The sequence below is a fragment of the Papio anubis genome, chromosome 3 (genome assembly GCF_008728515.1).
Source record: "Papio anubis isolate 15944 chromosome 3, Panubis1.0, whole genome shotgun sequence".
Lineage (NCBI taxonomy): Eukaryota > Metazoa > Chordata > Mammalia > Primates > Cercopithecidae > Papio > Papio anubis.
In genome coordinates, this window is record NC_044978.1 from 100,778,512 (window position 1) to 100,791,314 (window position 12,803).

Sequence of the window (12,803 nt, forward strand, 5' to 3'; positions counted from 1 at the left end):
ACTCTTCCCCCCAAGTCCCCAAAGTCCATTGTATCATTCTTATGCCTTTGTGTCCTCATAGCTTAGCTCCCACATGTCAGTGAGAACATACAATGTTTGGTTTTTCATTCTTGAGTTACTTTACTTAGAATAATAGTCTCCAGTTTCATCCAGGTCACTGCAAATGCTGTTAATTAATTCCTTTTTATGGCTGAGTAGTATTCCATCCTATACATATACCACAATTTCTTCATCCACTCGTTGATTGATGGGCATTTGGGTTGGTTCCATGATTTTTCAATTCTGAATTGTGCTGCTGAAAACATGCATGTGCAAGTATCTTTTTCAAATAAGGAATTCTTTTCCTCTGGGTAAATACCCAGCAGTGAGATTGCTGGATCAAATGGTAGTTCTACTTTTAGTTCTTTAAGGAATGTCCACACTGTTTTCCACAGTGGCTATACTAGTTTACATTCCCACCAGTAGTGTAAAAGTGTTCCCTGATCACCGCATCCACACCAACATCTGCTGTTTTTTGATTTTTTGATTATGGCCATTTTTGCAGGAGTAAGCTGGTATTGCATTGTAGTTTTGATTTGCATTTCCTTGGTCATTAGCAATGTTGAGCATTTTTTCATATGTTTGTTGGTCATTTGTATATCTTCTTTTGAGAATTGTCTGTTCATGTCCTTAGCCCACTTTTTAATGGGATTGTTTGTTTAATTCTTACTGATTTGAGTTCGCTGTAGATTCTGGATATTAGTCCTTTGTCAGATGTATAGATTGTGAAGATTTTCTCCCACTCTGTGGGTTGTCTCTTTACTCTGCTGACTGCTCTTTTGCTGTGCAAAAGCTCTTTAGTTTAATTAAGTCCCAGCTATTTATCTTTGTTTTTATTGCATTTGCTTTTGAGTTCTTGGTCATGAAATCCCTGCCTAAGCCAATGTGTAGACGGGTTTTTCCAGTGTCATCTTCTAGAATTTTTTTTTTTTTTTTTTGAGACAGAGTTTCGCTCTTGTTGCCCAGACTGGAGTGCAATGGTGCGATCTCGGCTCACTGCAACCTCTGCCTTTCAGGTTCAAGCGATTCTCCTTCCTCAGCCTCCCAAGTAACTGGGATTATAGGCATGCACCACCACACCGGGCTAATTTTGTATTTTTAGTAGAGATGGGGTTTCTTCATATGGGTTAGGCTGGTCTCGAACTCCCAGCCTCAGGTGATCCGCCCACTACAGCATCCCAAAGTGCTAGGATTACAGGGGTGAGCTACCGTGTCCGGCCATCTTCTAGAATTTTTATAGTTTCAGGTCTTAGGTTTAAGTCCTTAATCCATCTTGAGTTGATTTTTGTATAAGGTGAGAGATGAGGATCCAGTTTCATTCTCCTACTTTTGGCTAGCCAATTATCCCAGCACCATTTGTTGAATAGGGTGTCCTTTCCCCACTTTATGCTTTTGTTTGCTTTGTCGAAGATCAGTTGGCTGCAAGTATTTGGGCTTATTTCTGGGTTCTTTACTCTTTTCCATTGGTCTACGTGCCTATTTTTTTTTTTTTTCTTTTCTTTTTTTTCTTTTTTGAAATGGAGTCTTGCTCTGTTGCCCAGGCTGGAGTGCAGTGACACAATCTCAGCTCACTGCAATCTCTGCCTCCCAGGTTCAAGTGATTCTCCTGCTTCAGCCTCCTGAGTAGTTGGGATTACAGGCGCCCACCACCACACCTGGCTAATTTTTGTATTTTTAGTTGAGACAGAGTTTCACCATGTTGGCCAGGCTGGTCTCGAACTCCTGACCTCAAGTGATCCGCCCACCTCGGCCTTCCAAAGTGCTGGGATTACAGGTGTGAGCCACTGTGCCCAGCCCGTGTGCCTATTTTTATACCAGCACCATACTGTTTTGGTGACTATGGCCTTATAGTATAGTTTGAAATCAGGTAGTGTGAGGTCTCCAGATTTGTTCTTTTTGCTTAGTCTTGCTTTGGCTATTCAGGCTCTTTTTGGTTCCATATGAATTTTAGAATTGTTTTTTCTAATTTTGTGAATAATGCTGGTGTTATTTTGATGGGGATTGCGTTGAATTTGTAGATTGCTTTTGGTGGTATGGTCGTTTTCACAATATTGATTCTACCCATCCATGAGCATGGGATGTGTTTCCATTTGTTTGTGTCATCTATGATTTCTTTCAGTAGTGTTTTGTAGTTTTCTTTGTAGACGTCTTTTGACTCCTTGGTTAGGTATGTTTCTAAGGGTTTATTGTTGTTGTTGTTGGGGTTTTTTTGTTGTTTTTGTTTGTGTGTGTGTGTGTGTGTGTTTTTATTTTTTATTTTATTTACTTTTGTTTTTTGCAGCTATTGTAAAAGTGGTGGAGTTTTTGATTTGTTTCTCTGCTTGGTCACTGTTGGTGCATAGAAGAGCTACTACTGATCGGTATACATTAATCTTATATCTGGAAACTTTGCCAAATTCTTTTAGTAGCTCTAGGAGCTTTCTGGAGGAGTCTTTAGGGTTTTCAAGGTAAATGATCATGTTGTGCAAACAGTAACAGTTTGACTTCCTCTTTACTGATTTGGATACCCTTTATTTCTTTCTCTTGCCTGATTGCTTTGGCTAGGACTTCCAGTACTATGTTGAAGAGGAGTGGTGAGAGTGGGCCTCCTTGTCTTGTTTCAGTTCTCAGAGAGCTTTCAACTTTTCCCCATTGAGTATTATGTTGGCTGTGGGTTTGTCATAGAGGGCTCTTATTACATTAAGTTATGTCCCTTGTTTGCCGATTTTGCTGAGAGTTCGCTGGATTTTGGAGAGTTTTGGAGAGTTTGTCAAATGCTTTTTCTGCATCTATTGAGATGATCATGTGATTTTTGTTTTTAATTCTCTTTGTGTGATGTATCACATTTATTGACTTGCATGTGTTAAACCATTCCTGCATCCCTGGTGTGAAAACTAGATATTAAGTTCAAAATTATGCATGGCTAAAAGGTTCATTCAATGTGCAAGGTAAGCAAATAGATTTTAAGGTAATGGAGTATAAAAAGTTCATTCACATAGTTTCAAATGGTACTTTTTGCAGCTACCATTTAAGAAACTAGCATTTTTCAAGTCGTAGTATCAAGGAAGAATATCCACAGTTATTTGAAAAGACCCTTGGGCTCAATCCATCCTCCTTACCTCAGCCTCCCAAACTGCTGATGTCATAGGCATGATCCACCACACCCAGTCTTATGGTTCTTTCTAAGTTGAAAATTACATTAAGGAAAGGAACTGTATCTTATTATTCCTTGTTGTGTCTTACATACTATAATTGCCTAAGAAATGTTTGTTTAATAAATTGAATATGTAAATGATTAAGTCTTTTTAGATCATAAGCTTTAATTGAAAGCAATGGTTGTCATATATTTCTTTCATTTTCCCAGAGCCTGAGAGGAAAGAAAGCTTTATTCATGCTTAAAAATGCTTAAAATGCTTAATTAGTACTTTGTTGTGTTGTACAAAGAGGTAGGCTCTTCAGTTTGAATGTTCTCTACCTCTTACTATGTAAACTTAAATAAATTAATGAATCTCATAATACCTTGGTTTCTGTCTTAGAGAATTAGAAATAAAAATGATGCCCGAGGTGAGGAATAAATGATTCAATATGTTATGGTTTGATTTGTGTCCCCAGCCAAATCTCATGTAGAATTATAATCCCCAGTGTTGGAGGCGGGGCCTAGTGGGAGGTAATTGGATCATGAGGGTGGATTTCCCCCTTGATGTTCTTGTGATAATGAGTGAGTTCTCAGGAGACTTGGTTGTTAAAAGTGTGTTACACCTTCCCCTTTGCTCTCTCCTGTTCCCACCATGTAAGATGTGCTTCCCCTTTGCCCTTCCACCATGATTGTAAATTTCCTGAGGCCTCCCAGCCATGCCACCTGTACATCCTGCAGAACCATGAGCCAACAAGCCCTCTTTTCTTTACAAATTACTCCATCTCAGGTAGGTCTTTATAGCAATACAAGGATAGACTAATACAGAAAACATGTGTATTATCATCATCATAATCTTCATCATCAATTAAATAGCACAAGAAGGAATTTGACTAATACACCAAACATGTAAAATTTGACTAATACACAAGACTAATACATGAAACATGTGAAACACCATCACTGTTAGTATAATCATAATCATCATCATAATCATCATCAATTAAACAGCACAGGAAGGAATTTTAACCCACAGTTAAAGCCCCATTTTATTTCCAGTTATTGATTATATTTTCCTTCAAAGTTTTATGGTAAGCTTTGATTTTGAATACAAGTAATTTAAATAGAAGACCATATAATTTGGACAAATTTCCACAATTCAGATAGTGAAGAATAACTTGGGAGTCTAGTGGGGAGATGTGTGGTTCTGCTTTTCTTCTTATTGGCTTTGGCTTCTTTTTCTTATCTAGTCCAATTAGAAGGGAGACACTTAAATTCACTTTAAGCATGGTGATTTGTGATAATATAAGCCCCAATTCCCAAAGGGCAAAAATAATTAAGAACAAAGCTAAGTCACCCTTTATAGCAGGGATCCCCAGTCCCCAGGCTGTGGACCAATACCAGTCCATGGCCTGTTAGGAATCAGGCAGCACAGCAGGAGGTGATTTACTCATTACTACCTGAGTTCCACCTCCTGTCAGATCAGCAGTGGCATTAGATTCTCATAGGAGCATGAACCCTATTGTTAACTGTGCATGCAAAGGATCTAGGTTGTGCTCTCCTTATGATAATGTAATGGCTGATTATCCAAGTTGGAACAGTTTCATCCCCAAACCATCCTTTTTCCAACACTGTCCATGGAAAAATTGTCTTCCATGAAACTGGTCCCTGGTGTCCAAAAGGTTGGGGACCACTGCTTTATAGTATTCTCATTTGGTGGGGCTGAGCCTGGCGTCCTGGCTGAGTTTATCAGCCCACAAATCAGCATTACCATTTATCTCTGAATCAGTATGTAACATTATTTGCTATTGCCTCAATGTCTTTAGTTAAACAGTTAAGTTCTTGAAAAGCCACGTTGGAATCCATGCAATCTAGTTTGAGAAAGATAGAAATTGATCCTTTCAACTGTGATTATAGGTTACTGCAAGATTCCCACCCTTTCTACTGGAGTGTTGAGAAGTCTGGCCCCGAGGTCAAATCATACTTCGTAATCTTGAACTAGATAGTGTTTCTTATTTGATGCTTACAAGTACTGTTCTATTTTTTCCCCTAGATGCAAACCCCGATTTCACTTTCTACCCTGAGTGCGATTGCAACTCCAAGAATTGTAGACCTCGCCCACCCAAGGATCAAGTTAGAGGGTCTGTGCTATGAAAGACAAAGAAGTGAACTGCCCATCCGTCCTGTAAGCCATCACTACCTTGGTATCCTTCAGCTCACTTTCTGGCTGCTCCTAGGGTGCTATTTTGCCTCTACAGGACATAGCCCAAAGTCACTGGAAAAGAGAATCTGGGAAGAGTGGTCTGTGGCAGGAAGAGAGACCTAGCTACATGATAGGGAGAAGGGGAAAAGAGTAGAGCACCAAGAGCATGGGCTTTGGAGTTCAGTTTTAGAGCTGGATTCAAATCGCAGCCTCGTCACTCCAAGCTCTATGATGTTGGGACAACTTTCCTGAGCCTTATTCATTCAACAAATATTTGGATGCCTACTGTGAGCAAGGCAGTGATCCCAGTGAATAACTTGGAGCTCTATGCTAATCAGGGGAGACAAACAATAAATTAGTCAATAGATAATGTCAGATCATGCTAAATGCTATGAAGAAAATAACATAGAAAATGAATGACTATGGGTTGGGGTAGTAAGATACTTTGCCTGTGGTAGTCAGTGAAGGTCTCTCTAAGGAAGGAACATTTGAGCTGAAACCTGACTGATAAGGAGTTAACCAAGTGAAGATCTAGAAGAATATTCCAGTAAAGGGAAGATTACATGCCAAAGTACTAAAGTTGGGATGCACTTGAAGTTGGGTAGAGCAAGGTGAGCTAGGGAATTCTGGAGATAGCCATCCTCACTGATACGTCTGCTGGGTTGAGCAGTAACAGGTAAGTCATGGCACTCAGCACAGAGCCTGGAACCTTCGATGGCTTCCCTCCTTCTTCATCCTTGACATTCCCCACCATCAACTGCAGTGCCAACTTGATGCCCTATTCCAGTTGTGTTTTCAAAAAATATCTAATGATCCTGTTGCCAAAAGAGGTGGGACTAGTTTCACCCTGTTTCAAGGAAACTGAGGATTTGATATGGAATTCTGTTAGGAAAGAAAACCATTCTGGGAATCAGAAACCCTTGGAAGAGTCTCTTAAGTTTACTGAAGTGACTCTCAGGCAAATGACTTTATTCTCAGTTTTTTGGTATGTAAAAATGGAAGTAAGGCAGATCTTTCTGTAATTGCTAGGATTGTTTGGGTTTGTTTTATTTTTTAAGATCTTTAGAAAAAAGGAATACCACTGCAGAAAATCATAGTCTTAGAACCTGAAACAAATCTGCACCAGTGCAATGCAGAACACTTTCGAGACTACTGAGAGTGGTGTTAGCTGGCCACCCTAATTGTTTTCTTGTGTGTGTGTGTGTTTTTTTTTTTTTTTTTTTTTTTTAAAGACAGTGCTTTGCTCTGTCATCCAGCCTGGAGCGCAGCGGCATGATCATGGCTCACTGCAGCTTCAACCTGCTGGGCTTAAGTGATCCTCTCACCTCAGCCACCTGAGCAGCTATGACTACAGGCATGTGCCACCACACCCAAGTTTTTAAAATTTTTTGTAGAGACAGGGGTCTCACTATGTTGCCCAGGCTGGTCTGGAACCCCTGAGCTCAATTGATCCTTGTGTCTCAACCTCCCAAAATGCTAGGATTATAGGTGTGAGCCATTATGCCTAGCCCCACTCTAATTCTTTTGAGTGAGCATTTAAAAGAGAATAGTAGATGTCGTCCTAGATATTTTACCAATAAAGCAACATAACAGAAAGGCAATCTGGTAGATGTGGTTTTCAAAGTAAGACCAAAAGGAGTCAGTCAATATATGTTTATTCAGCACCAACTATGTGCCAGAGCCAATTTTAGCTTTCAGCAAACAAGTAATTCCCCTTGAGCAGCTTATATTCTAATGGGGAGAAATACAGACAAAGTGAAATAACAAAGTGATAAATGCGCTGACGTGGGTGTTGACATGTGCTATGAAGAAGATTAAGTAAGTCCTGCAGAAGAGGGTAATTAGGCTGACTTGTCTTGGCTGGTCAGGGAAGACCTCCTTGAAAAATGTGATGTATGAGTCTAGAGACTTGAGTGAGGGAGAGGCAGCCAAGCCAAGGCTGAGGGAAGTTTTTTTAAGGAGAACTAGCAAGTGCAAAGGTCCTGAGAGGGAAGGAGCTGGTCCGGGGGGCTGTGTGGCTGGAATCACAGGGATCAAGGGGAGGAGGGGAGGAAGATGAGGTCAGAGGGCAGATCATGTAGGGCCTTGTAGGTCACAGAAGGAGCCTAAGTGATATGGTCTGGCTCTGTGTCCCCACTCAAACCTCACCTTGAATTGTAATAATCCCACATGTCAAGGGAAAGACCAGGTGGAGATAATTGAATCATGGGGTTGGTTTCCCCCATGCTGTTTTCCTGATAGAGAGTGAGTTCTCATGAGATCTGATGGTTTTATAAGGGGCTTCCCGCTTCACTGGGCTCTCATGCTCTCTTGCCCGCCACCATATAAGACGCGCCTTTGCTCTTCCTTTGCTTTCCGCCATGATGGTGAGGCCTCCTCCCAGCCACTCCCCAATGGAACTATGATTCCATTAAACCTCTTTTTCTTAAGAAATTACCCCATTTCAGATATTTCTTCGTAGCAGTATGAAAATAGAATATACTAAGTGGGTATATGTATGTATGTATATATATATATGCGTGTGTGTATATGTGTGTGTGTGTCTATATATATATATATATATATATTTTTTTTTTTTTTTTTTTTGAGATCGGATCTGACTCTCACCCAGGCTGGAGAGCAGTGGTGCTATCACAGCTTGTTGTAGCCTTAACCTCGCTGGGCTCAAGTGATCTCCCACCTCAGCCTCCTGAGTAGCTGTGACCACAGACATGAACCACTATGCCCAGCTAATTTTTTTTGCTCACAATTATTATTTTTTCTTATTTTAAAATTTTTTTCACTTTAAGTTCCAGGATACATGTGCGGAATGTGCAGATTTGTTATATAGTATACATGTGCCATGGTGGTTCGCTGCACCTATCAACCTGTCACCTAGGTTTTAAGCCCCACATGCATTAGCTATTTGTCCTAATGCTCTCCCTCCCCTTACACACCCCCTGCCCCTAACAGGCCCTGGTGTGTGATGTTCCCCTCTCTGTTTCCATGTGTTCTCATTGTTCAACTCCTACTTATGAGTGAGAACATGCAGTGTTTGGTTTTCTGTTCCTGTGTTAGTTTGCTGAGGATGATGCCTTCTAGCTCCATCCATATCCTTGCAAAAGATATGATGTCATTCTTTTTTATGGCTTCATAGTATTCCATGGTGTGTATGTACCACATTCTCTTTATCCAGTCTATCATTGATGAGCATTTGGATTGGTTCCAGGTATTTGCTATTGTGAATAGTGCTGCAGACACTTCTCAAAAGAAGACATTTATGTGACCAACAAACATATGAAAAAAAACTCAACATCACTGATCACTAGAGAGATGCAAATCAAAACCGCAATCTCACAGCAGTCAGAATGGTGATTATTAAAAAGTCAAGAAACAATAGATGCTGGCAAGGCTGTGGAGAAATAGGAATGCTTTTACACTGTTGGTGGGAATGTAAACCAGCTAATTTTTGTTTTTCTTTCTTCTTTTTTTTTTTAGAGATGGGGTTTTGCCATTTTGCCCAGGCTAGTCTTGAACTCCTGGGCTCAAATGATCTGCTCACCTCAGTCTCCCAAAGTTCTGGGATTGATTATAGGCACAAGTCATTGTGCTTGGCTCAGCCTAAGTATTATTTTTAGCAAAATGGGAAACAATAGGATGGGTTTATTTATTTATGTATTTGAGACAAGAGTCTCACTCTGTTGCCAGGCTGGAGTGCAGTGGTACGATCTTGGCTCACTGCAACCTCCGACTCCCTGGTTCAAGCGATTCTCCTGCCTCAGCCTCCTGAGTAGCTGAGATTACAGGCACATGCCACCACGCCCAGCTAATTTTTGAATTTTTAGTACAGACGGGGTTTCACCATGTTGGTCAGGCTGGTCTCGGACTCCTGACCTCATGATCCACCAGCCCTGGCCTCCCAAAGTGCTAGGATTACAGGCATCAGCCAATGCACCCGGCCCAGGATGGGTTTAAAGCCTGGTAGTGACATGATCTGATTTGGGCTTTAGGAAGTACTTAGCTCATGAAGTTGTTGTGATGATTGAGTGGGAATGATTTAGGTAAAGCTTACAACACTGTCTGGCTCACAGAACATACTCATTACATGTTCATTCTCTCCCTCAGTAACTGTCATGGAAGGCCCCATTGTATAGGAGCAAGGATAGAAGCAGAGAGACCAGTTAGGAGTCTGTTGCAGTAATCCAGAAGAGAAATGATTGTGACTTAAGTAGGGATACAGCTGTAGACATAGAGAAATGTAAAATTTTGGATATATTTTTGTGTCTCTTTGTTTCCACTATAGGTAACTCCTGCTGCCATGCTAGCTAAACCTAGCCCCCGAACAATAGCTCTAGCGAAGTCCAAGTCTGTTCATCAAGATTACCTACCTGACCGCGATGCCCACTGGCCAGTATCTTACGCTGCTACTCATTCGAAAGCATCACCCAGGATTCAGGAACTAGCTAATCCAAATAAGAGGTATGTCAATTTCAGGCTAAAGTGAGACAGGAAAGGCTGGGGTTCTGGTGAGAGGGAGAAAGTTGACCTAATAAGGCAAATGGAAAGAGTTGCAGAAATACAAAAAAAATATTCAAAAACATCTTACTTAACAAATTACATTTATTATTGACACATCTATGGTCTTCTTACCCTAAACATAGGCTACAGTTAAAAGGTTAGTGGACTAGGTATTGCAACTTAGATCTAGGATGGGGCAGGTGGATCACACCTGTAATCCCAATGCTTTGGGAGACCAAGGTGGGAGGTTAGCTTGAGGCTTGGAGTTGGAGACCACCCTGGGGAACATAGTGAGACCCCGTCTCTACAAAAAATTCTTTAAAAAATTGTCCAGGCATGGTGGCTCATACCTGTAATCCCAACACTTTGGGATTCAGAGGTGGGAAGATCGCTTGAGCCCAGGAGTTTGACACCAGCCTAGGCAACAAAGTGAGACCCCATCTCTTCAAAAAATACAAAAAATTAGCCAGGTGTGGTGGGATGTGCCTGTAGTTCTAGCAACTTGGGAGGCTGAGGCAGGAAGTCATTGCTTGAACCCAGGAGTTTGAAGCTACAGTGAGCTATGATCTATAACACTGCACTCCAGCCCAGGCAACAGAGTAAGACCCTGGCTCTAAGAAAGAGAAAGGAAAAAAGAAAAAGAAATTTAAGATCTAGGAGACAGTCCAATCAGTATGTGTATGGAATTATTTATCTAACATATATTATTAAGTGAAACAAGTTCTAGAGCACAGCATGTAATATGTTGCAATTTGTGTAAGAAAAAAAGACATGGGCCATATATTTGTTTGCATATGCCTATAGTATCTCAGAGGGTATACAAGAAGCTAGTAACAATGGTTGCCTTTGGGGTCCTAGGGAACTGGGATAGGAGGAAGACTTATTTTTCAGTAAATAGGCTTTTGTATTTTTCCAGTGTTTTGCATCATGTACTTGTATGGCCTAATTCAAATAGATAAGAATATATAGTTAACAAAGAAAAACATTGCCTCTCATTTCTGTTTATTTTTTGGAGGACCTCTTAACTTGCCTGAGCCTCAATTAATTTTGTTACCTTGACGGATAACATCTGATCCCTCTTTTAAACCATCATTAGCAAAACCCAGGAGAGGCAGAAAAAGTTGTGGAAGTCTTGAGCTCAGGGAAAAGGAAATATGCTAGTCATATATAATGACATTTTTTAAATGCTATAATGTGTTTATCCTTTAAAAAAATAAATTTGCCATCAGATGAAATGAAGCTCATTCTCTGTTCATTAAAGAGAAGAGGCTGGGTGCATTGGCTCACACCTGTAATCCCAGCACTTTGGGAGGCCAAAGCAGGCGGATCACTTGAGTACAGGAGTTTGAGACCAGACTGGGCAACATGGTGAAACCCCGTCTCTACTAAAAATACAAAAAAATTAGCTGGAGTTGTGGTGCACATCTGTAGTCCCAGCTACTCGGGAGGCCGAGGTAGGAAAATCACTTGAGCCCGGGAGGAGGAAGTTGCAGTGAGCAGACATCGCACCACTGCACTCTAACCTGGGTGACAGAGTGAGACCCTGTCTCAAAAAAATAATACAATACAAAAAAATAAAAAATAAAGAAAAGAGAAGAATATGATCAAGTGCATTATCAAAGTTTTATCCTGGTGACAAAATTATTATTTTGTGGTAAGGTGCTGAGAGTGGCCAACTTCAAAAATTTTATTTTCTTAAGTCTACCAGAGAACGATCTGGCTTGTTTTAACATTGCCAAATTATGTTATGGTAAATGATACACAGGGGATACAAACTCAGGCTTGTTTGATTCCAAAACTCAAGTTCAAGACTGAGCAACTTCCTGAATTTACTTTCTGGGGAAAGAGAAAAGGTTTTGGAATCTGAGAGACATGCAAATCTGGTGTTGTCCATAGATCATTCATTTAACTTCTCTGAGTCTTGATTTCCTCATCTGTATAGTGGAGGTCATGAAAATAAAAATGGGATAATATCATAGTACATAACATACAGTGGATGCTTGAGAAACATTAGTTGCCTTCTCTGTTCATCTTATTTCAGGTTGATTTCTTTTTCCCCTATTTCAGGGCTCCTGTGCATATTGTGTATTATGATCCAGATGTCTTTAAAACCAAGCCAGCTGCTTTGAAAGCACGGTGTTCTCAAAGGATCCGGGAGTTGTCACAACCTCTTACACGTTAAATACAGAAAGCCACAACAGTCAGACCCTGGTTATGTATCTAGAACACATATTAGATGACTTAGTTCCCTGCTGTGGTACTGTCAGTTTACATTCACCCCTTGCTTCCCCTCCCACAAAATGAGACCTTTAGGGAAAACCACCATGATCATTAAATAGCAGTTGTTGCTGTTACCTGTCACTGAATCTTTAGCAGATTTGAAGACTCCAGCATGCAATAAATGAGAAAATGAGAGACTGCCTTATTATCCTTACTGTTGCCTCACAAGCATCTTGGCTGCCTCATTGCTGTAGCTGACCTGAAGAAACACTCTTCCTTATATTTGTGGGTTTTGCTTTTCCTTTCCCAGTGAGTTCCATGTTCCCCAATAGCTGATCCTGCCGCAGTCCCTTCTCCAGTAAGTCCTGGGAAATGAAGTCATTCTTTGTGTCATTTCAGCATCCCCTTATTACTCAGAAAAAACACTGAAAAAGTGAAGCTCTTTTGGAAAAATTGAAATACTTTTTATAATCTATAAATACAATTTATAATTGAAATTTAGGGAACAGGTTACCTTAAATGATGATGTCACCAATCTCTTCCTTTACTCATGCCAGAGTCACGTACCATAAATGAGACAAAAAGCAAGATGTTTGGTAAGCATTAAAATTCTCTGTAAAATTGCATCTGCCCAGAGTTTTATTCTCTCCATAGATCAGTATTTTACAAATTAAACTAACTTTTACGGGGCATATCTAGATTTGCATGAAAATGAACTTACTTGAAAGCCAA

The 12,803-nt window shown here is 40.4% G+C and overlaps 1 protein-coding gene across 3 annotated transcripts in view; it reads left to right on the forward strand.

Moving 5' to 3' along the window:
• Positions 1–12,266, forward strand: part of THEGL (theg spermatid protein like) — an 83,145-nt gene extending 70,879 nt beyond the window's left edge. For all 3 annotated transcript variants that reach the window (XM_003898858.2, XM_009207042.1, XM_009207041.1), the window contains 3 exons: positions 5,205–5,336; positions 9,637–9,812; positions 11,919–12,266. In XM_003898858.2, the coding sequence (XP_003898907.1) occupies positions 5,205–5,336; positions 9,637–9,812; positions 11,919–12,033 (423 nt within the window). In that variant the 3' untranslated portion in view covers positions 12,034–12,266. The remainder of the gene's footprint in view (positions 1–5,204; positions 5,337–9,636; positions 9,813–11,918) is intronic.
• The last annotated feature ends 537 nt before the right edge of the window (positions 12,267–12,803 follow it).